Source organism: Stigmatopora argus, chromosome 20 (genome assembly GCF_051989625.1).
Source record: "Stigmatopora argus isolate UIUO_Sarg chromosome 20, RoL_Sarg_1.0, whole genome shotgun sequence".
Classification (NCBI taxonomy): domain Eukaryota; kingdom Metazoa; phylum Chordata; class Actinopteri; order Syngnathiformes; family Syngnathidae; genus Stigmatopora; species Stigmatopora argus.
Window position 1 is genome coordinate 5,811,094 of NC_135406.1, and position 25,228 is coordinate 5,836,321.

The 25,228-nt window shown below is 36.5% G+C and overlaps 3 protein-coding genes across 3 annotated transcripts; all 3 read right to left on the bottom strand.

Annotated features, from left to right (window-relative positions):
* Positions 1 to 4,430: 4,430 nt before the first annotated feature.
* Positions 4,431 to 6,994, bottom strand: tmem256 (transmembrane protein 256). Its single transcript, XM_077589203.1, has 4 exons — positions 6,855 to 6,994; positions 6,706 to 6,743; positions 6,551 to 6,631; positions 4,431 to 4,696 (listed from the first exon to the last, which is right to left on the bottom strand). Exons 1-4 carry the CDS (start codon positions 6,931 to 6,933, stop codon positions 4,553 to 4,555), a joined length of 342 nt encoding a protein of 113 aa, XP_077445329.1. The 5' UTR covers positions 6,934 to 6,994; the 3' UTR covers positions 4,431 to 4,552.
* A 1,996-nt stretch (positions 6,995 to 8,990) lies between these two features.
* Positions 8,991 to 11,804, bottom strand: LOC144065928 (uncharacterized). Its single transcript, XM_077589173.1, has 2 exons — positions 11,379 to 11,804; positions 8,991 to 10,187 (listed from the first exon to the last, which is right to left on the bottom strand). The coding sequence occupies exons 1-2, from the start codon at positions 11,383 to 11,385 to the stop codon at positions 9,007 to 9,009; spliced, it is 1,188 nt and encodes a 395-aa protein (XP_077445299.1). The 5' UTR covers positions 11,386 to 11,804; the 3' UTR covers positions 8,991 to 9,006.
* Positions 11,805 to 15,309: 3,505 nt separating this feature from the next.
* Positions 15,310 to 21,082, bottom strand: LOC144065884 (uncharacterized). Its single transcript, XM_077589097.1, has 2 exons — positions 20,769 to 21,082; positions 15,310 to 19,734 (listed from the first exon to the last, which is right to left on the bottom strand). The coding sequence occupies exons 1-2, from the start codon at positions 20,878 to 20,880 to the stop codon at positions 17,666 to 17,668; spliced, it is 2,181 nt and encodes a 726-aa protein (XP_077445223.1). The 5' UTR covers positions 20,881 to 21,082; the 3' UTR covers positions 15,310 to 17,665.
* Positions 21,083 to 25,228: the final 4,146 nt, after the last annotated feature.

Below are 25,228 nucleotides of genomic sequence, written 5' to 3' on the forward strand. Positions count from 1 at the left end.
GAGCCACATGTGGCTCTTTTGATGGGTGCATCTGGCTCTTCGCAAACCTGTGAGCTAAAATATGGAAATGGCTGATGACAGAACTGAGATATTACATTTAGAACTGCTTTAATCTTCTTTTTTTTGCTTTAATCTTCATTTTTTTGCTTTAATCTTCATTTTTTTCTTTAATCTTCATTTTTTTTGCTTTAATCTTCCCTTTTTCTGCTTTAATCTTCATTTTTTCGCTTTAATCTTCCTTTTTTTGCTTTAATCTTCATTTTTTGCTTTAATCTTCATTTTTTTGCTTTAATCTTCATTTTTTTGGCTTTAATCTTCATTTTTTTTACTTTAATCTTCATTATTTTGCTTTAATCTTCATTTTTTTTGCTTTAATCTTCATTTTTTTCTTTAATCTTCATTTTTTTTGCTTTAATCTTCATTTTTTGCTTTAATCGTCATTTTTTTGCTTTAATCTTCATTATTTTGCTTTAATCTTCATTTTTTTTGCTTTAATCTTCATTTTTTTCTTTAATCTTCATTTTTTTTGCTTTAATCTTCATTTTTTGCTTTAATCGTCATTTTTTTGCTTTAATCTTCATTTTTTTGCTTTAATCTTCATTTTTTGCTTTAATCTTCATTTTTTTTGCCTTAATCTTCATTTTTTTCTTTAATCGTCATTTTTTTGCTTTAATCTTCATTTTTTGCTTTAATCTTCATTTTTTTGCTTTAATCTTCATTTTTTTGCTTTAATCTTCATTTTTTTGCTTTAATCTTCATTTTTTTCTTTAATCTTCATTTTTTTGCTTTAATCTTCATTTTTTGCTTTAATCTTCATTTTTTTGCTTTAATCTTCATTTTTTTGCTTTAATCTTCATTTTTTTGCTTTAATCTTCATTTTTTTGCTTTAATCTTCATTTTTTTTGCTTTAATCTTCATTTTTTGCTTTAATCTTCATTTTTTTGCTTTAATCTTCATTTTTTTGCTTTAATCTTCATTTTTTTGCTTTAATCTTCATTTTTTTGCAGTAGACTCTTCTGGTATGCACCCTCTCATTGATGAGCAACAGCATAAGAACCTTTTAAAAAATATTCAGTTTTTTCCCACTTTAAAAGTGGTGAAATTACAAAAAAAATTGAAAAGGCACTCGTTTACATGTATGTATTTTGACTTTTAATGGATTGCCTCTTCCTTGCACCTCCCTCAATAGAAGCCTTTCGCTTTTCACCAACCATATTCAATAATGGATGCACGAGATATTTAATGATAAAAATGAAAAGGTTCTTTGTCCACTGGAGATACGTTCATGCACTTCCGCATTGCAACGAAGAAGGTAGATGCTGGGTGAGCTGAGCTCTCACAGCGCCAGGTGTCGGTATTAGCGGCGGAAAGAAGCACTACTCGGAAAAAGGCGCGCAATACAAAATCGAACTTACGAACATTTTTCGACATAAACGCAATTTGCAGACATGTTCGTATGTACCGTTGTTCGTAACTCGAATGTTCGTAAGTAGGGGAGCGTCTGTACTAAAATTAGAAAGAGACTTTTTGCACGGTAACGCGCTCGTAACATAACAAATTCAAATGAACTTGGATTACGATGCAGACACACTAAAATAAATTTAATCTAACCCACATGTGTCAAAGCGGCGGCCCGGGGGCCAAATCTGGCCCACCGCATCATTTTGTGCGGCCCGAGAAAGGAAAATTTGAATGCCGACTTTCTGTTTTAGGATCAAATTCAAATGAAGATTATTGATGTATATTATATTTCCCGATTTTTTTCTTTTATAAATCAATAGTTGCAATTTTTTAATCCAAATTATTTCCTCTTTTGTGTTTTTAGATCAAAAAGCATTTTGTAAAATCTAAAAATCAAAATATAATATATTTTTGTGCATTATCCTATTGTGACAACATTTATGTTTATCATTTTGGGAATATTTTGAAGGGAAAACAACCCTCGATAGGTTGCATCTGAAAGTCAGGGTGGAGGCGGGGCCAATAGAGCCAAGAAAGGTACCAAAATGTCAAACAAAATTAGAATTAAATTTAGTGTAAGGTTAGATTAAACTTATTTTTGAGTGCGTCTGCATCGTAATCCAAGATCATTTCAATTTGTTTACGTTATGTTACGAGCGCGTTGCCGCGAAATCCGTCTAATTTTAGTGCTATTAAACACATTTTAGTAGTATTAAACCAACTAATTATTTGTTACTTTCTTAATAGATGGCGAATTAGAAGAAATAAAACATTTTTTTCCAATCCAATATCCTGTTTTTGGTGTTTTTTCAGAGGGTTGGAACGAATTCATTTGTTTTTAGTTCATTTCAATGGGAAACGTTCATTTGAGTGACGAGAAAATCGACATACGAGCTCAGTCCCGGAACGTATTAAGCTTGTATCTCAAGGTACCACTGCTTTTTGGTCCGGTATTGTGCAAGTGTTCATGTGGGGCGGTTTTTTTAAGATGCATAGGTGATATTTATTCTTTAAAAATGAAAATAGTTTGATCCCTATTTTGAGCTAATGATGTAGCACGCATACAAAACAATTTCTTGACTTAACCGTGCGCATGCCTAAAGCTGTTTGCATCTCTGCCAAACAGCGTTTCGATGACAATGACTGGTTTTGACTGTCTTTGCACACAATGGCCCAAATTCTGAGACAACATGTCAGTGGACAGCGCCGTTTCTGCTGCCTCTTCCGAATCCTTCTTGGCTAAGAGCACCGAAATGGATGACACGAAGCTCTGATGTTAAAAGATGTGACAATCGAGCGCGCACTGCATCTACAAATCCTCATAACACACAATCAGACGGATACTTCTCTTAAAGTCAGTCAAAACATGCAAAGAATGTTATTATTGATGTTGCCATGCTAGTAGTGTAGCGCAAAAAAAAAATATTTATTTAAGACCTATTTATTTATGTCTAAAATGTATTTTCCTGTGTCTGTATTCTCACCCTCTTGCTACTGTGACAGTGAAATTTCCCGAATATGGGATGAATAAAGATATCTAATCTAAAAAAAAAATAATAATCAAATTTCTTCTAATTCTTAATTTTACTGTACACAGCAGTAAAGAAAAAAACACTTAGATTTGTTTTTCCTTCACAAAAAACTGTTTTAAATTTGAAATGTAGAACAAATGCATTGCACATACCGTATTTTCTGGACTATAAATCGCACCTGAGTATAAGTCGCACCAGCCAAATCATGTACAATGACGAAGAAAAAAGTATAAATAAGGCACACTGGAGTTCACGTCATATTTTAGGGAGGCCATTTTTTTTAACTTGATCAGAAACCATGAAAAAAACATACTTCAAAACAAAAGAACAGGACAATGGAACATGTATTTTTTTGACTATAGTCTAAAAAAACGGGAATTTGGTGGACAGGGAGGGGGATAAAAAAACATAAGTCACACTTGAGTTATACATACTATGGGAAAAATGTGACTTATAGTCCGGACAATACGTGATGTGTGTACGTACGATTTAAACTAATTTTGGGCCATGTAATAATATTTATCAAGTAAGTACATTAAACTGCCTGACACAAAGCCATTTGAACTGGGAGGGCTGGCAGAAATAATGCATTCGCCTCTTGCTTGACAATTTCCCTACACTGCGCTCTCATTGGCTGTCTCTCCATGTTTGCTTAAACCAATTCATTTCGACTGGTTTGCAATCAGTGTAAAAAGTTAGGATGGCGACCTCAAGTGGACAGAAATAGAAACTCAACTTCATGCAAATTATGTCATTTCCTGGTACGTCACCTTTACGCAATTTAAGGAACCAAAAAATCGAGAGGAGGAAAATAAATGCTAAAATTATAAAGCATAGTATGCAATATAGATTTTTTTTATATATATAAAAAAAAATTGACACCAATTTTTAAAAAAATGGGCATTAGGCATTAAAAAAAAATCAATATTTTCAAAACTGTTGAAAAACAAACAAAATGTTGACCTAAGATTGACCTATCAAAGACTAAAAAATAAAAGCAAAATATCTACAAAAACATTGTAGCACAATTTTTTTTCCGGCACAAACGTAGCAGAAATAATAATATTTTTTTCTATTAATTTAAACAAATGTAAAAATCCAGTCTGTTTTCCTTGTCTCCCTCCTGCCACACACCTGAATCAAATAATCAACTCATTAGCAAGCGGATGATTTGATTCAGGTGTGTGGCAGGAAAAAAAAAGACTGTAAATGTAAAGTTGACCCTAAATTAAAGCATCTAAACTCTGATAATGTTAATTTAAACGCGTCCTTAGTGTAAAAAAAAAACTAATTAATCCTCCTCGCTACGGGTCAATTTAATGTTTTAATCGGGTAGAGGAAGAAGATGTATGGACAGATGGTTGTTTAATAAAAAGCTTGAAGTCTTTTAATTTGAAAATATTTTCAGTTTGAGTATTAAACTGCCGGAAATTTCCCTGCGTTCAATAAATTAAAACTTTTAATACAAGTAAGCCCCATTTTTCATTCCAAAAGTATATAATCAGTGTCGAATGTGTACATACATGACAACAGGAACATACATGTATGCATGCAGGCGGTCACAGGACAAGCGCCAGCCAGCCCGCAATCATGGCCATGCCTCCCACGGGGGCAACTTTGCGTAGAATGGGGTCCCCCGTCATGGCTTGGTGGTAGAGTGATCCGCAGAACATTCCCATGCCGGTGATCAGGAGGGTGCCAGCCTAGATTTTAAAAGGGAGAAAAGCTGCTCATTAAATCAATTAAAGGTATGTTAAGGCCAACTGTATGTATACGTGTGCATCTATGTGTATGTATATGTATATTTATATATTTATATATATGTGTGTATATATACATATATACACACACGCACACATTTAAATACATATATATATATATATACATAAATAGATGAATAAGCGTGTTGCTGAAATATATATATATACGTACACACACATACATATATATACATATATATATACATACATATATAGATATATAGATATTATTTTGGAATAAATTGAGCATTTAAAATAGTGATTTTTTTTGCATATCAAGAAATATTTTCCCCCAAACTGTATTGTTTCTAAATAATAACAATTTATATTCATAGCCACATTATTAAAAAAAACTACAAAAAAAACCAATTTTTTAACCTAGTTAACTTAAAATTTTCAATAAAAAAACTTATTTGTTTTCAAAGGATTTAAGATTTCTCTCAAAACAAGAGATGAGATATGAAAACCTGATTTTTTTTCTATTTTATATATATATATATATATATATATATATATATATATATATATATATATACATATATACATATATATGCGCTTATTTATTTATCTATGTATCTATGTCTATCTCTCTTATCTATTTGTCTATTTATCTAGCGATTTATTTATTTATGTATTTATTAACTTATTTATTACCTATTTATTTATTTCAAAAATGTATTTTTCTGTGTCTGTATTCTCACCCTCTTGCTACTTTGACAGTGAAATTTCCCAAATACGCATACCTGTCAACCTCTGCCGATAACTGCCCTTATAAATGATTATGATTCCCCTTACGAACCCCCAAAAAACCTTACAAACACCGTTTTTTGGGAGGTTTGTCAGGGGAATCATAATCATTTATAAGGGCAGTTATCGGCAGAGGTTGACAGGTATGAATACGGGATGAATAAAATTATCTAATCTAATCATCACCACCTGGCGGAAAAAGACAGGTTTTACGTCTCCCATTATAACGACTGCGAAGATTCGTGTATAGCGCGCACCCAAACTTTGCTTCTGTTTTTTTGGTAAAAAAAATTGCGTGTTATATTCGGATAAATACGGTACATTTGCGACCCTCCTCACAAAAGCCAAATAAAAATTGACCATATTTTCCAACATAGAGAAGTCGCACCGAACTATAAGTTGAATTTTTCAAGAAAAATGTACTATATATTGACTTAAATATAGTAGATAGTGTTACTCCAGCAATAAAAGAACAGCTGAAACATATTGAATAGTTGCACACAGTGCTAGTGCTAACTTAAGCGCTTGTTAGCTTAGCGAGCTACGACGTTGCACCACTTCAACCCAATAATGGCCATTTTTTCAGCTTTTTTTCGACATTAATACAAATATAAAAAAAGTATTTTACACTTGATTTTGGTAAACAATCATCTCACCGAGGGCGCTATTAGCTTAGCTGTAGCAGCTTCTCATTCATCCAAATGTGTCCACTTCATTACACTTATATAATGACAATAAAAGCATTTAATTCAATTCAAATGACCGTGCCAACATTTCAAAACAAGATCCAAGTTACAAAATTCCCCAAAACGTAAATGCATTTCCTGTGTCTGTTATTTTATTTTGAAAATGTCCCGGTAACAAAAAAAGTGAGATGTTACATCCGGAAAATACAGTAAATACAAGGATGACACTATTCTTTAGCAAAAAGCTAACTTTTGTAGCACGCCAAACAATTATAAAGTATACTTCACATGAATTTTCTTCTTAAAGACTGAAGATGTAGTCATGTTTTATATTTACAAGGTGTAAAAAGAAAAATGTACTTACTACAACAGGTTTGCTGGAGTGGGCTGCACCTAACAAGGCCAAACTGTGGTAGAAATGGTACTTGTTGGCTGTTTCAAATAGCTGTAAAACACATATTTAAACGATATTTCAGATTAATCGTGCTTGCTCGATATTAAAGGGTCATTAAATCATACCACTCTCTGGTAATCATCGGGGTCGCTGTGTTTAAAACCTGCCAAATGAAGTCACAACGACAGAAATTAAGATGCGTGTTCGTTTTAAAAGACTATTTAGGGGAAAATATGTCTAAAGCAGTGAATAGAAAATGATATAAAATAAATACCATGCGCTCCGTAGGCACCGAGAGCCACCGCCGAAGCCCCAGAAAGAGCAGCTAGCCGCCGGACAACAACAGCGGTCATGGTAGCTTAGCATGTAGCTCCACACAACCGGAAGTCACCGGAACTGCTCGTCTTCTTCTGTAGTTTTATTACGCACATTACCGCCATCTCTTGGACTGAAGTGTATTAAGCCGTCATATATAAACTACTAAACTAGTAAGCTTCCTTTTCTAACATAATTTGGGCCTCCCGGTTGTTGTTTTATATCGAAAATATTTGATTAGTTATAGAAATGATTATTTGTGTTAGATTTTTCACTTTTAATCCATGGTTTTTGTTTATTCTTTAATTATGTTGTTGTAATTCTCATGCGCAGTTTGCAACATTTGTTTTGATGATACTTTCGTGCCTTGTTTTGTTCGAATAATTGTTTTGTTTTTTAAAAAGAAACATTATTCAGAGAAGAGGGTATTATCTTAACATATTCATTTTTTTTTCTCTGGCACCACTATGTGGACATTTACGTGTATCGCATGTAAGAATGAGTTCGCGATTTTTTAAAATGCCGTTTTATTGTCGTGGATTTAAAAAAGCTAAAAAATAACTACATTTTAAAAAGTTTAATTTCATTCATATTTAGGCAAAATAGAAAATGTTTCCAGTTTTTTCATATCTCATCTCTTGTTTTGAGAGAAATATCAAATCCTTTGAAAAAAACTGTTTTTTTATTTATGAAAAGTTAAATATGTTAATAATTTGAGTTTTTTTTAATAATGTGGCTATGAATATAAATTGTTATTATTTAGAAACAATACAGTTTGGGGGGAAATATTTCTTGATATGCAAAAAAAACACTATTTTAAATACTGAATTTATTCCAAAATATTTTTTAATAAAATGCAGCATTTTTTATTTTTCAATTGTTATCATGTTATTTATTAAAAAAAATATAGACTCCACTCCACTGCCTGTAAAAAATAATAATAATGAAATAATAAATAAAATTAAATAAACTGCTGCAACATGCAGTCAGTGCAAAATTTATTTTGTTCACTTGAATTTATATCTTTTATAATAGATGGATTTTTAGATATAGATTTGGTCAATTAACATGGAATTTTTTCACAAATTATTTTTGTTTCATTTAAAATATGTTTTAATGAGAAAATATGGTGCATCGTTTATTTAAATAAAAATTAAAAAAACAGCAGATTTTACCACTGTAGTATAATCATACTACCGTAATGCAGCAAATGTAAGCGCCCTTGAAATTTATTTGTTTGGGACAGATAAATTTAAACGCCAAAATGATATTTTGCCATGGTTATTTTAATCAGGAATCTCCAATATGGAAGAACATTAAATATATAAACAATATTTTCAGCAATAATACAAATACAACATTCACAAGGATACAATAATTTATATATTATTTCTTATAAACTTTCTTTTATGGCTATTTTGCCATCATTCATGTCTTTCATGCTAATACTCAGCAAAAGACAGCTATTTTACAAATTCATTTTCACAAATTAAAGAAATGAAAAACAATTTCACAGCGACAGCCACGTGTAATTTTGATATACTTCCTCAAACATACAAATAATCTTTAAAATCAGAACCATAGCAGCATTAAAATAACACATTTTGGACTATAAGTAACATAAGGAATAAACAAAACAACAACAACATATAAGTCTCAAAGTCACAAAGCAAAGTAACAATAGTAAACAAGCTTAATAGAGATCTCTTAGATTTTTAGATAAACTCATCAGAAAAATAAATAAATAAATAAAGAAATACCACATGCAATGATTTTTCTTAAGATTACACATTTGTACTACCGATTAAAACCACGACAATGGAGGTCAAAATTGTGAATCAGGGTGCGTCTTATATGAGAGAAATTGTCAAATTAAACCTTTTTAAGGCAATTTTAAAGGTAAGGCTTACATCCGGAGGCGGCTAATATGTAAGAAAATATGGTATTTAAGTCGCACTTGCGTATTCGTCGCAGACCAAACTATGAAAAAAAAGTTGGACTTATAGTCCGGAAAAAAATGGCAACTTGGTTGATTGTCACATTTATACTCGTGGAAATTAAAAAAATCATAATTCGAACCAAAATAATCAGCATGAATGACTTGGAAATGTTTATTGGTCACCATTTTCCATCCCAACACACACGTGTCTCTTAACCTGATATTTCCAAGACAATCTTTTGCCGCAAACTGAGCAGGAAAAAGGTTTCTCACCAGTGTGGGTTCTTGTGTGTTGCATTAAATTCCCCTTTTTGGAGAAGATTTGACCGCAAAATGAGCATGAAAAGGGTTTCTCGCCACTGTGGGTTCTCGTGTGTTCCGTCAAGTGCTCCTTCCGAGCGAATCTTTGGCCACACAGTGAGCAGGTGAAAGGTTTCTCACCAGTGTGGGTCCTCGTGTGCTTCGTTAAATCTGACTTGGCGGGGAATCCTTTACCACACACGGAGCAGGAGAACGGTTTCTCGTCCGTGTGGGTTCTTTTGTGGATTTTTAAGGAGTTCTTGTGCGCAAATCTCTGGCCGCAGTCCGAGCAGACATAAGGTTTCTCCCCAGTGTGCGTTCTGGTGTGGATCCTCAATTTAGCCTTCTCGGCAAATCGTTGGCCACAAACCAAGCAGGAAAAGGGTTTCTCCCCAGTGTGTGTTCTCGTGTGCTGCGTCAAGTTCTGCTTGGAAGTCATTTTCTTACTGCAAACCGAGCAGGAAAAAGGTTTCTCACCGGTGTGAGTTCGGGTGTGGTTGGTTAGGTTTTGCTTGGAAGATAATTTCTTCCCACAAACGGAGCAGGGAAAAAGTTTCTCTCCGGTGTGGCTCCTCATGTGCCTCTTCAAGTTGGACTTCTTCCCATAGGTTTTCCCACACTGTGAGCATTTGTGGTCCGCAGCGGCCGCTTTGTGAACTTCGTCTTCGTCATCGGTGTCCAACGACGTAGCGCCGTCGCTATCCGTTAGCGGAGCGATGAGCTTGCGTGCTTCCGTTGAGCAGCTGCTGGCCTCGCTCAGACCGTCGTCTTCGCTTTTTAAAGGCTCAAAAGTGCACGTGAGGATGTCCATCTCCTCTTCTTTAACATTGGGGGGGTCTCCCTCCTCCTTTTTGAGGGGATTCTGCACCCCCTCAATGTGGGGGTTCCCAACTGTAATGAAACTCTCCTCCTGCTCTTCTTTTATGGGTTCAAACTTTTCCCCCACTTTGATAAGTACAAATTCTTCCTCTTCTTTTTTAATATAGGGCGACCTCTCTTCTTCTTTGAGACGAGTGGACGCCGGGTGGTCGAGACAACGCCCTGGGTGGACATCTGCAAGGTGGAGAAATGTCATCATGTGCAAATTTCTTTGCTGATTACAGTTTTCATTCATGTTAATCCGTCTATTCAAATGAAAACGGAGTCAAAAGGACAACAGTATGGTTTCTCAATATTGTCAATTTTTTTGAAAGACATTGTCGTTGTAATATATCTTCATCTGAAAACAAGTTCAATTTTAATAAACGTCTTTTGATGATCGCCAATTGGTGAAAAAAAAGTCATCAATGCACCAACTAAAAGATTATTTAATTTTACATGAAACGACGGTGATTAATATAAAGTATACACTCGTCAGAATTAAATCATTTGTAAATTAATTATTAATCAATAACGGAGAACAGATAACGCGACAAAACTTGGAATTTCTATAATGAACGGAATTTTCATCAACACATTATTAATGAGTTATCCTGGGCGCCGCTATTGTAAAACAGCGCCCTCTGGTGGTCAAACGACCACTTTCTCCTCTTTCAGATGCTCTTGTTTGGATATGCATAAAAGCATGTGTACTTATGTGTCCTTGTACTAAATGTACGTGTGCTATTGCTAAAACTATGTGTACTAGTACTACAAGCAAGAACGTATATTTTTATGTACCTTATTGACAGAGGGTCATAAAATAATTCATATTTTGGAATATTATTCCTGAGATCCATACTCAGAATTTCAAAGTAAAAATAATACACCACTTTTAAAGTACAAAAAGTCACTGATTTCTTTTGATAACAATGTTACGCTGTTGCTAATCCGTGATAATCAACAAGTATGCATTCACAAGGGAGTCTAATGAAATAAAAAAATATGATTACACCTGGGCTTTTAGCTTATAAATTAGCAGTGAGCCATACGCACCCAACAAAAGAGCCACATATGGCTCGCGAGCCATAGGTTCCCTACACCTGGTTTAAACTGTCATTTTGTCCTCCGGTAGGACTGATAAAACCGAATCGTACACCCGTGTAAAAGCCCAAAACGAGGTTTTGGTATACGTGAACATCAGGAAAACGTGTTTTTGACGTTAAAACTGGGTCAGCTGACTCCGAGTTGTCACGTAACCGAAATAAAAATGTCAGACTCGACTCTGTTTACATGATGAACGTCAACCACGGAGGGTGAAAATAAATCTATAAATATTCAAATTAGCATCTATTTGAGAGATATGAGAGTTGTAAATCAATTTACCTGACATTTTTTTGGTGTTTGGTGTTAGCTTGCTCGGTGATGCGTTGATCCTAAACGCCTTGTTTGTTCCTTTTGGTCGTAGTTATGCCAAGCTAAACTAAGCTAGGCTAGGCTAAGCTAGGTTTCAGCCTGCGTTCATAAAACTCGAAAGGAAATGGAACAAATCGTCTGTTCCGATACTTTTGGTGGATTCGGTCATGAGGCTAAGAAGAAATAAAAAGCGTATTGCCTTAAAACCCTGTAAAAATTAAAACACTATTCCAAAGCTATCGTATTGATGTGACAGGAACCCCGTGTCGCCGCTAGGTGACAGCATTGCGCCCAACCGCCAGAAATTCAAGAGAAGAAGACTTCCAGCCTTTTGGATACGCGTCTTTTGTTATTATTTTCCTCATTTTTAGTCACTTAAATTGATCCTATTGAAGTTTAAATTAGCCATTTCACTTTTTTTCATGTTTTGTTTTGAAACCTAACTCAAAAAAACGGGAGGAAAATATTTTAATTGAAGAAAGTATAGTGTTCGTTATTCATTCATAATTCTACACTGACTAGAAGGTGGGTTGACTTTTTATTTACATTAATTCCCTAAATGTTTAATGGAAAAATAGCTTTAAGGCTTAAAGGTATTCTATTGACGTAATAATATTATAGCGTTCGTACATTTTCATGAAGTCGCACTAGCTTCATTCGAAGAAAGACGTAATCAATTATATTTATATTTTAATGTAACCACTCTAGGACGGAAAGAATAAGTCTCAACGCGTGTTTATACTTAAACAATGGCGGAAAACGTAGCTTTCCTTTTATTGAATCCTTATTACAAACAAACATTGTATTTTTCTTGATGACGCAAAGCGCGAGCGCCCTCCAGAGGCGTTCAAGAAAACGTAGCTTTCCTTTTATTGAATCCTTATTACAAACAAACATTGTATTTTTCTTGATGACGCAAAGCGCGAGCGCCCTCCAGAGGCGTTCAAGAGTCATTCCTGCTACTCGCCCTCCGTTTTTGGCTGCATTCTTGAGTTACATAACACTTATTGGCATGCTATAAAATTGAAAATTCAAAAAATAGAGATGTAGATGCACTAAACAACAACGAGAGCAGCGTTCAAACAATGGTGTCAAAGTTGCGGCTCAAGGGCCAAATCTAGCCCACCGCCACTCCGTGGTGTGGCCCTAATGTAATTATAAATACATTGAATATTTACTATTTTACCCACTATTTTTGTCGTGATTTTTTGTTTTAATTCAAAAATCTAACATATTGAGTTTTGAGCATGATAACTCCGAGAACGAATTGGACGAAAATGATTTTGTTCTTCCTTTTTCAGGCCAGATATACAATTAAGGTGAATTCTGGTAAAGATCGAGACAACGGACTTCCCCCAAGTGTATTTGTATTTGTCATAAATAAAAAATGATTATGGGATTTCGTACAAATGTGTAATAACAGGGGGGAATGTTGGGGTTATTTTGGGTACTATTATAAATGTGCTTGAAATATTAATCATTATATGTGGAATATTAATCATTATATGTGGAATATTAATCATTATAAGCATATGTGAAATATTAATCATTATAAGCCCCTGCAGCTTGCTCTGAGCACTGTTGATAAACCTCGACCCTTTACCCAGATGCAAGTTCGCAATGAAGATCTATGAAGGACTCTTAAATTGTTTTTGATTTCAGCGGATGGCTATCGAATCAACTTCCGAGAATACTCGCGGATTGTTTTAAAATAGTGTTGCTAGGTTCACCTAATATGGAATTGTTTTGATCTAATGGACGCTTGCTTGTTTTAATTCTTATGCAGTTGTTTTTTAGTTCCGACCTTAATAGTTGATATGCAATTGTTGTTGCTGTTGTTTTTTGACCTTGCAAGTTAATGCTGGCAATTGGAATGAATAGCTAACCTTGTAATTGTTTTGATTCGATGTCTTAAATTGGCAGGAGATGAATTCGGTCCTTTAGAATGATCCGTGGCGAGGACGAGCCAGGACCGATTCTCACTTTCAAGTTAATGCTGGAGATGTGCCCAATGCCTTCCTTGTCTTTTTTTATATTAAAGATAACTAAAAATGAACCTATCAGTGTGACATGCTAAAGTGTTTATTTTATTAACGATCGCATGTTGGGGATGTGCAACTAGTTTGGATTGGATGTATATTGATATTCGATTATTGATGCCTTGATGCCCATACCACTAGTTTGGATTGGATGTATATCGGTATTCGATTATTGAGGCCTTGACGGGAGATATTCTTCATATCATTAAAGTTGGATTGAGGAAGCAACAACGAAACACTATTGTGATTATTTCTCCCCGTGTTTCAAGCAAAAATGCAGGGTGCAACATACACAGTAATTAAGACAGTCAATCATAAGTTTTCGAAGAGCGTTTTAAAGAAATTATATCAGAAAAATAGCAATTTCTCAAAGGTGTCTTAAACCCAAAAGGAAAAGTTGTTTTTCTTTTATTTAAATTATTCCCTTAACCTGTAGATGTAAATTATATTTCTTGATTTTCCCATTTTTAAAGAATATTTGCAATTTTTCCCTCCAATTTGTTTTCTTTCTTTTGACATCTTCCCTTACTAAGAAAACATATACATATATATATACATACATATATATACATACATATACATACATATACATACATATACATACATATACATACATACACATACATACACATACATACATACACATACACACACACATACACACACATACACACACATACACACACATACACACACACACATACACACACACATACTTACACATACATACATATACATACACATATGTACACACATACGTACACATACATACACACACATACACACATACACACACATACATACACATACATACACATACATACACATACATACCAAGATGGTATGTATGTGGATTCCAAGATGGCGCCGTTCACGCGGGAGCCAGTGGAAGTAGCTCTGTACACTCTCTGGCTGCCTCACTATGGCTTTGGCCTGCCTACTAGCCAATCAGAGTTGGTGAAAGCAATGACGTATCCCAGCCAGCAAAATGCCAATGCGTATGAAAAAGCATTGTGGGGTTGCCAACTCGAAATCTGATTGGTTAAAAGCAACAGTCTAGTTTAAGGCAGCAGAGCCCGCAGAACTGATTGTGAAGGCTTTGAGGCAGATCTGATCTGGCAACAAATAATGGCTGAAATGTGATTGGTTAAATGCTTCATTATGAAAACATACATCTGGAAGCAGTGCAACCAGGGGGAAAAGCAATGTAAGGAAGCTAACAGACCATTTGGAATAATAAGTATTGATGGACAAAATATAATATGATTCAGATATTTCTTAGGCCAGCAGAGAAGGCCTTGAAGGCCCGGACGGCCCGCCACTGATATTTATACAGACGCTCCCCTACTTACGAACATTCAACTTACGAAAAACGGTACATACGAACATGTCTGCAAATTGCGTTTAAGTCGAAAAATGTTCGTAAGTCCAATTTTGTATTTCGCGCCTTTTTCCGAGTAGTACTTCTTTCCACCGCTAATACCGACGCCTGGCGCTGTGAGAGCTCAGCTCACCCAGCATCTACCTTCTTCTTCGTTGCAATGCGGAATTGCGTGAATGTATCTCCAGTGTGCAAAGAACCTTTTTCATTTGTATCATTAAATATCTCATGCATCCAATATTGAATATGGTTGGTAAAAAGCTAAAGGCTTCTATTGAGGGAGTTGCAAGGAAGAGGCAAGCCATTTCATTTGAAACGAGTGGCAATAATAACGAAGCTTGATGCACGTGAGTGGTGAGCGTTGCACATATATGTACAACTTGAATCGTTCGACTGTCAGTACCATTTATAAACAGAAAGATCGAGCAGCAGGACCCAAATATTGAACGTTGTACAAAGTGTTGGAATAATGATTCAAACCTTTTAAATCATTATTAGTAATATTTAATTAAAATAGGAAAACATCTTTCAACATAACTGCTTACAACTTGCAAGGAGGTGCCTTGTGACGTCGTCTCAGTCCACAAGGCATTCTGACGAGCGGCATACTCTTCGGTCCATTTAGCGGCACATAACCAAGACATTCAAAGGTAATCTGATTTCAACAATTGCATGAGCAAAAACAACTGTCTCAACTGTTTTGAACAATTGTATAAGCTTAACCTAATAACATCATGAAGGTTATAAAAACAACTGTCACAACAATCTGTTTTTATCGGAACACCTGCGTAAGAATTTGCACAATAAGCAAAACAACGGCATTAGAATTTGCACCAGTAAGCATAATAATTTCTTTATAAGGTAAACAGAGCAAAGCAGTTTAAGAGTCCTTGTAGATCCTGGAACTTGTATCTGGGGAAAGGGTTGAGGCGTATCTTCCAGTAATCAGTCCTCGGAGCAAGGACTCAGTGAATTGTTAAGTCTCTAGCTGGAGCCAGCTGTCCTGGAGAGTGACCTTGGAGTAAGAGTTTGTCTTCGTTGAAAACACATATTAATTCTAACTCTAACATAAAAGCGATCAACAATATATATATATATATTGTTTAATATAGTTACACATTTAGGATGAGCATTACTATTCCTAATAAGCAAATATATTGATTAATATAGTAAGCATGTATATTATAAGGCTTTATATTCCTAAATAAGCATTGCAAACACATTTATAATAATGATTACTCCAACACAAAGTTTGCAAATCAATTGAATGATGCCACACAGTGCTACCGCATCATTTATGATGAAAAAAAGAAGAAAACTGTGCAATCGTCGTTAGATCGCTTCTTTCGGCCAGTTTCTAATACATAAATCTCTCTCTCTATATATACAGTACTGTACATATTCTCTCCATTTTATTAAATGTTTTTTCAGTACAAACCAATGCGTGTTACTTATACAAGCCTTAAACATACAAATGCACTTATATCAACCTTCAATATACTTATATAGGCCTTAAACATAAATTATAATACAAAATATAGCACTGAATCAACTTACAAAACAAATTCAACTTATGAACAATCGCTCGGAACCTAACTCGTTCGTAAGTAGGGGAGCGTCTGTATATATTATATATATATTATATATATATATATATAAATATAAATATTATATCTAAAATAGTCCGGCCCACATGAACTCGAGTTGACGTTAATGCATCCTTGGGCTTTTTGTATAACGTTTCCTGCAGTGATTTCTAACGGCCACTAAGTGTAAGTATTCTGCGAAGCAGTAGGTCACTGTATGGAAACGACAAGTGATGCTCACAAACCCATCACTAGTAGTGTGTCAATACAATTATTACGGTATACATAAAGAGTTTTAATTAAAAACACAAAAAGCAAACTGAAAACCTGAGCCCAAAATAAAAAATTACACCCCAAAAAATTAAAATGGACAAAAAGCCGCAGGACGCAGTAAGGCATGGGTTGACGAGACATGGAAAACAGGTGGGTGACACACATGGGAGGCGACCACAGGCGAAAGCAATATACAATCACAACGATAAGTTTCAAGCCATCAATATTTTTTTCATACTAATGATTATACATAAGAATATTGGGTATTATCTGTTTGTTCAACATTAAAATAAAATTAAAAAAACAATTCACATTTGACTTCATATACCGACTGCCAGGTCTATTTACATAAAAAATCAAATCAGTTTGGATAAATATAAAATGGAAAACTACTCCAAAATGAACCCAAAGTCAGTTCTTATAGTTTAAAAAAGGAAAATAATGTAGTTTACAAAGCTAATAGAAAATTTTGAAGATTAAATGAAATAAAACATTTGACTTGGTTTTCTCTTTTTCAAACAGAGACAAATTCACAGCAGACTAATTTTATCAACATGATTCAAAAATGACACGAGGAATTCTCATCATTTTTGCCAATTAATAGATAACATACACACACACATTTGTGTCTTTTAAGTCTTATGAATAAATCCTTGGCAACAAACTTAGTATTATGTATTATTAAGTATTTTTAACCAACGTGTTGAACTACAAATTGAGCAAAGAAAGGGCTTTTCGCCACTGCGGGTTGTTAAGTCTTCTTTTCAGGTTTTTCCAATTGTGTAGCTTTTTAATTGAGCAGGAAGACATTGTTCTCCAGTGTGGGTTAATAAGTGTTCTTTTAAGCTTCTCCTTTGGGAAAATGTTCGACCACAAACTGAGCAGGAAAATGTTTTTTCACCAGCGTGGATTCTTGTGTTTTGGGAAATCTTGCTTTTGAGAAAAGGCTTTACCGCAAACTGCACACGAGAATGGCTTTTAACCTGTGTGTGTTCTTGCATGACTAATTAAGTGATCCTTCCGTGTGAATGTTTGACCACAAACTGAACACGAAAATGGTTTTTCACCAGTGTGGGTTCTTGTGTGCCTTTTTAAGTTTTGCTTGTGTGTAAATCTTTTACCACAAACTGAACACGAAAATGGTTTTTCACCAGTGTGGGTTCTTGTGTGCCTTTTTAAGCTTCCTTTCTGTGTGAATCTTTGACCACAAACTGAACACGAAAATGGTTTTTCACTCGAGTGTGTTCTCGTGTGCGTTTTTAAGTGTCCCTTCTCTGTAAATCTTTTACCACAAACTGAACACGAAAATGTATTTTCACCAGTGTGGGTTCTTGCATGAATATTTAACTTTCCCGTCCGTGTGAATCTTTGACCACAAACTGAACACGCAAATGGTTTTTCACCAGTGTGTGTTCTTGCATGACTAATTAGGCTTTCCTTCCATGTGAATCTTTGACCACAAATTGAACACGAAAATGGTTTTTCACCAGTGTGGATTCTTTTGTGTATTTTTAAGCTTTCTCTCTCTTTAAATCTTTTACCACAAACTGAACACGAAAATGGTTTTTCACCAGTGTGTGTTCTTGCATGACTATTTAAGTGTCCCTTCTGTGTGAATCTTTTACCACAAACTGAACACGAAAATGTATTTTCACCTGTGTGTGTTCTTGCATGACTATTTAAGCTTCCCGTCTGTGTGAATCTTTGACCACAAACTGAACACGAAAATGGTTTTTCACCAGTGTGGGTTCTTGTGTGCCTTTTTAAGTGTCCCTTCTCTGTAAATCTTTTACCACAAACTGAACACGAAAATGGTTTTTCACCAGTGTGTGTTCTTGCATGACTATTTAAGTGTCCCTTCTGTGTGAATCTTTTACCACAAACTGAACACGAAAATGTATTTTCACCTGTGTGTGTTCTTGCATGACTATTTAAGCTTCCCGTCTGTGTGAATCTTTGACCACAAACTGAACACGAAAATGGTTTTTCACCAGTGTGGGTTCTTGTGTGCCTTTTTAAGTGTCCCTTCTCTGTAAATCTTTTACCACAAACTGAACATGAAAATGGTTTGTCACCTGTGTGTGTTCTTGCATGACTAATTAAGTGATTCTTCCGTGTGAATCTTTTTCCACAAACTGAACACGAAAATGTTTTTTCACCAGTGTGGGTTCTTATGTGGATTTTTAAGGAATGATTTTGAGAATAGGCTTTACCGCAAACTGAACACCAAAATTGTTTTTCACCAGTGTGTGTTCTTGTGTGCCTTTTTAAGTTTCCCTTGTCTGTGAATCCTTGACCACAAACTGAACACGAGAATGGTTTTTCACCAGTGTGGGTTCTTGTGTGCATTTTTAAGTGTCCCTTCTCTGTAAATCTTTTACCACAAACTGAACACGAGAATGGTTTTTCACCAGTGTGGGTTCTTGTGTGCATTTTTAAGAGTCCCTTCTGTGTAAATGTTTTACCACAAACTGTACATGATAAGGGTTTCTCCCCAGTGTGGCTCCTCATGTGTGTTTTCAAAGTAGACTTTTTCCCAAAGGTTTTTCCACACTGAGAGCATTTCCAGAGTTTGCCGTCCTTAAGACCTTCATTGTCATAAAGCAAGTCTTCGGTATCTGATAACGGAGCAATTAAATTGTCTGCTTGCCCTTCTGCTGAGCTGCCGTTCGGAGTCTCCGCCCCTCTGCCGGCCACGCCCAGATCCTCTTCACTCTTGAAAGGCTCACCAGTTGACACGGTGACATCTTCTTCCTCCTTTTTGATTTGCTGTTTAGGGAACTCTGGCTCCTCCTCTTTAATTTGGGGTAACGTTAAGGTGTGTGCAGGCTCCGCCCCTCTGCTGGTCACGCCCAAATCCTCTTCCCTCTTCAGGAATTCGCCAAATGACCAGGTGACATCATCTTCCTCCTTCTTGATTGGAAGTCGCTCGTCTCTCATTTGTTGTTGAGAGAACTCTGGCTCCTCCCCTTTGATTTGGGGGAGCTCAAGTTCCTTTTTAAGGCCAACAGACTCTTTCCCATCAGGACCAAGATATTCTCTGAAACCTGCAAAGACACGAAAATAAATGATATGTTTCATAATCTGTCTATCTAACGAGAAGTCCTTTAGGTTAGACTGGGAATGTAAAGTCTTATACTTATATCGGCGGTGGTTAGGCTCGTAACATGACATTAACTTGAAATTTAACTGAAATCAACTCAAATGACTATACACACCCACAAATATTTGACCACCCGGAACCATCTCAATAAGATCGTATCTCCAATTTGTCTCATATCTCAAGGAAAAAAATTGCTCTGAATTTAGCTCGTTTCTTACATTTTCCGTAAATTGGGACACTCGTATGTCAAGGTATTCCTGAAATATGCTGGCTGCCACAGCAAATGTTTAATTAACAAGGAATAAGTATAGCACTCGCGGGTGACCCGCATTGTAATCAACAGTTTGAGGAAAAAAAGAGTTCACCTTCAAAATTAAAGTACAATTAAGAGCACACCTACACATTTCAATGTTTAAAAATGTTTTGTTTTATTAAACCCAAAGGATTCTTTAATCTCATCTCATTTTCTTAACCGCTTTATCCTCATCAGAGTCGTGGGGGGTGCTGGAGCCTATCCCAGCTGACTTTAGGCCAGAGGCGGGGCACCCTGATTCATTCGCAGGGCACAACAAGACACACAACCATTCACACTCATACCTAGGAGCAATTTAGAGTGTCCAATCAGCCTACCATGTCTTTAGAATGTGGGAGGAAGCCGGAGTACCCGGAGAAAACCCACACGCGTCAAAATAAAAAGGTAAATTCTGGGCCACTTTTCACATTTTTATGAACTTAGAATAAAATAAAAATCTTCAGTGCTGAGTCCTAGTAGCAAGCGGAAGACATGGGAGTTGCTTCCGCTTGAAAAATAATTTAAAAAACAAAAAACATTTTCCCCAGAAAAAATCCGCGATGTAGTGAAATACTGAGGGATTACTGTACTTGAATTTCCAACTGCAGCACACAGATATAGCACTTATACAATTACCATTAAGCCTTAATGATGAAGGGAATATATAGATATAAAAATGGACCCACCTTCTAGTCTGTGAAGGACAACTTTTGCATGCATTATTTTGCAAAATGTCGAGTTTTCCTCGTGGAACTTTGCTGGTCTTTTCCCACACGTAAATTCTGATGGAGACGCCATTGATAGCTGCTAGCTCGGCTAAGCTAAGGTAGGCCGCAAAGCTTCAAAGTTCTTCGACGACGTGAGAGACTTGTTCCTTTGATATATGCTAACAGGCTGAGCTAATGTAGCCCGCAAAGCTTCAACGAGGTCTTGAAAATGATTTTGGCTGATATTTAAGGTCATAAAGTAGCTGAAGCTAGACATGACGGGGACCCATAGGTTAAGTTTGGTGGCGAAAATTGGGCATGCGCGGTGGCGGCGTCACTTCCTTCGATGCGTTAAGTTTATAAATGTAAGAGATTTGGACATAGGAAATAATTATTATTCAAATTTTCTGACATGTGGTTTGAGCAAAAAAATGTTTGCGCAGGTTTGAATTAAATTGAAAATTAAATTAAACATAAATCACTTGAAGATCACGTCTCAAAAGGAGGCGTCGCAAAACGCGCATGCGCAGAAAAAAAATCGCCCTTGATAATGGTGCTGTTCTGTTTTGCCGATTGGCATCACGGGAGAAGTAGTTCTTCATTGAAACGGTTTGAAGTCGCAGGAATCAGTCTCTTATTTATGTACTGCTCTCTCGTGGTCAGGAGAAAATTTGTTTCATTCTAAGTTCAGTATTCGTGGACATTGTAAACAATATTTAAGACACTGTCAATCAAAAGTTATCGGAGAAGCACATTTTAAGAAATTATATCAGAAAATTAGCAATTTCTCAAAGGTGTCTTAAACCCAAAAGGAAAAGTTTGTTTTTTCTTTTATTTACATTATTCCCTTAATCCGGACCAACCACTAGATTTAAATTATGTCTTGATTTTCCCATTTTTAACGAATATTTGCAATTTTTCCCTCCAATTTTGTTCTTTTGTTCTCTATATAGAAATATTTTCAACAAATGATTCTTCCCTTATTGAAAATAAAAGCTCAAATAAACATTGTTTTAGATCTATGAAAAATATTTAAGGCTTTATATCCAGTTCTTTAAATCCGATTTAATCTCTCTCTCTCGCTCTCTTGCTCTCTCCCGCTCCCTCCCGCTAACTCTCTCCATCCATCCATCCATCCATCCCTCCCTCCCTCCCTCCCTCCCTCCCTCCCTCCCTCCCTCCCTCCCTCCCTCCCTCCCTCCCTCCCTCCCTCCCTCCCTCCCTCCCTCCCTCCCTCCCTCCCTCCCTCCCTCCCTCCCTCCCTCCCTCCCTCCCTCCCTCCCTCCCTCCCTCCCTCCCTCCCTCCCTCCCTCCCGCCCTCCCTCCAAAACCTCCCTCCCTCCCTCCCTTGTAGATCATCCGTCTGGCCTGGAACTTGTTGTCCTGTTCAGTCCATAGTTATGAAGACAATTGACTGGCCCCGACAGGAAGACTGGGGGAAAGTGCACTCGGTCCAAACAGTATGGCACAATTTAAATTATAGCTTCATTACCTATTAATTCCAAATGAACAAAGAACTGAATGACAAGCCTTGCATTTTACATTTTTTATAGATCTAAAACTATGTTTATTTTAGTTTTTTTTCTTACAGAGGGAAGATGTCTTTTAATCATTTAATTTCAAAAGGAAACGAAATATGTTTTTATGTTCAAAATTAAAGTGGAAAACAGAAAACATTTTTATATAGTTATTTTTACATTTGACTAAATACTCATTGAACTAAAACACAAAAAGAAAAAATAAGGATGAAAAAATTGCAAATATTCGTTAAAAATGGGAAAATCATGAAATATAATTTACATCTAGTGGTTGGTCCAGATTAGGGAATAATGTTAATCAAAGAAAAAACAAACTTTTCCTTTTGGGTTTAAGACACCTTTGAGAAATTGCAAATTTTCTGATATAATTTCTGCGCTTCTTCGATAACTCGTGATTGACAGTGTCTTAATTATTGTGTACAATGTCCACGAATACTGAAATTAAAATTAAACAAATTTCCTCCTGACCACGAGAGAGCGTTACCTAAATAAGAGACTGATTCCTGCGAGTTCAAACCGTTTCATTGAAGAACTACTTCTCCCGTGATGCCAATCGGCGAAACAGCAACAGCTCCATTATCAATGACGATTTTTCTCTGCGCATGCGCGTTTTGCGACGCCTCCTTTTGAGACGCAATCTTCAAGTTATTTATGTTTAATTTAATTTTCAATTTAATTAAAACCTGCGCAAACATTTATTGCTCAAACCACACGTCAGAACATTTGAAGATTAATTATTTCCTATTTCCAACTCTCTTACATTTATAAATCGAAGGAAGTGACGCTGCCACCGCGCATGCGCAGTTTTCGCCACCAAACTTAACCTATGGGTCCCAGTCGTGTCTAGCTTCAGCTACTTTATGACCTTAAATATCAGCCAAAATCATTTTCAAGACCTCGTTGAAGCTTTGCGGCCTACTTTAGCTCAGCCTGTTAGCATATATCAAAAGGAACAAGTCTCTCACGTCGTCGAAGAACTTTGAAGCTTTGCGGCCTACCTTAGCTTAGCCTAGCTAGCAGCTATCAATGGCGTCTCCATCAGAATTTACGTGTGGAAAAAGAGCAGCAAAGTTCCACGAGGAAAACTCGACATTTTGCAAAATAATGCATGCAAAAGTTGTCCTTCACAGACTAGAAGGTGGGTCCATTTTTATATCTATATATTCCCTTCATCATTAAGGCTTAATAATAATAATAATCGGACATAGGCCCTGTCGTCATTTTCACAACACAAAAAGCCTACTTGTCATCACACGCAGAAACTGCGTGTGACGAAATTGGTGGTGCTTCTCCATAAGCTACGTTTACTCGGCAAAAGACCTAAATAAGTGTAAGTTACGGACTTGTAATCTGGCATTCTGCTGTTGTGGATACAGGTCGCTTACCTCTCGCTTACCTCTCACTGTCTTTCACTTACCTTACTTCAGTCAGCTAGTAGGAGGCAGATCACCACCCAAACATTTTTTCATATTGTCGCAGAAGGGAATGTGTGTTATGTTACCGCGAGTTTAGATTTCTGATGGATGTGTGGAAAAAACTGTCCTTAAGCCTATTTTCCGTGCTTTATGGGACCTGTAGCGTCTGCCAGAGGGCAGCAGCTGGAACAGATTGTGACCAGGGTGGTAAGGGTCCCGTATGATGTTCTTGGCTCTGCTGAGGTAACGAGGGCTGGCCATGTCTTCCAGTGAGGGCAGAGAGCAGCCGACAATCCTCTGGGGAGTGTTAATCACTTTCTGCATGGCCTTTTTGTCTGCCGCTGTGCTTCCAGCGTACCACACTGTGATGCCGTATGCCAGGATGCTCTCTACAGTGGTTCGATAGTAGGTGATCAGAAGATTTGTGCCCAAGTTGTTCTTCCTAAGTACCCTGAGTAAATGGAGTCGTTTCTGAGCCTTCTTCACCACTGCCGTGATGTTTGTAGACCATGAGAGCTTATCCGTGACGTGGACCCCCAGGAATTTAAAGGACTGGACCCTGTCTACACATACTCCATTTATGAGGAGTGGGGCCAGATCTGTGCCGTGTTCAGCGAAAGTCCAGGATTATTTCTTTAGTTTTCGTGGTGTTCAGTGTGAGATTGTTCACCGAGCACCACGAAGACAATTTGTTGACCGATTTTTGTATTTTGTTGATGGTAATTGTAGAAGTGCTTTTTTGTGCGCTGCAATTGCATATTCAAGTACAGTAATCCCTCAGCATTTCACTACATCGCAGATTTTTCTGGGGAAAATGTTTATTTTTTAAATAATTTTTCAAGCGGAAGCAACGCCCATGTCTTCCGCTTGCTACTAGGACTCAAAACTGGAGATTTTTTTTAAATTATAAATTCATAAAAAATGTGAAAACCGGCCCAGAGGAGCTAATGGTTAGCGCATCGGCCTCACAGCTCTCGGGTCCTAGGTTCAAATCCAGGTCAAGTCCACCTGGGTGGAGTTTGCATGTTCTTCCCAGGCCTGCGTGGGTTTCCTCCAGGTTCTCCGGTTTCCTCCCACACTCCAAAAACTTGCATAGTAAGGCTTTTTTTAATAATAAAAAAGACCATGTAAAGCAGGGGTCTCAAACTTGCGGCCCGCGGGCCAACTGCGGCCCTCGGGACGATAATTTGCGGCCCCCGTCTTAATATGAAAGATTAATGTTCGTGCGGCCCGCAAAATTGATATGAATGACACTTGTGTTCGGAGCAATGTTCCCTCCAATCTGCGCGCGTGCGCAATTGCGCACTACTCTCGTCTTCTCTGCGCAGTAGCAATCATATGGCGCGCAGTAAAAAAAAAAAAATCGATTTTTTTTTTTTATTTTTTATTTTTTTTTACCCCTTTCCCCATGATGGCGCCGTTTAAGTGGCAGCCAGTGGCAGTAGCTCTGTCCACTCATGTTTTTCGTGTTTTACAGCATGTTTTA

Coding starts and splice junctions, on each gene's coding strand:
- tmem256 (XM_077589203.1), bottom strand. CDS start 6,933: ATGACCGCTGTTGTTGTCCGGCGGCTAGCTGCTCTTTCTGGGGCTTCG. Junction 6,632..6,705: donor CCGATGATTACCAGAGAGTG/GTATGATTTAAT, acceptor TGTGTTTTACAG/CTATTTGAAACAGCCAACAA. Junction 4,697..6,550: donor ACTCCAGCAAACCTGTTGTA/GTAAGTACATTT, acceptor TTTAAAATCTAG/GCTGGCACCCTCCTGATCAC.
- LOC144065884 (XM_077589097.1), bottom strand. CDS start 20,880: ATGGCGTCTCCATCAGAATTTACGTGTGGGAAAAGACCAGCAAAGTTC. Junction 19,735..20,768: donor TGTCCTTCACAGACTAGAAG/GTGGGTCCATTT, acceptor GTGTCTTTGCAG/GTTTCAGAGAATATCTTGGT.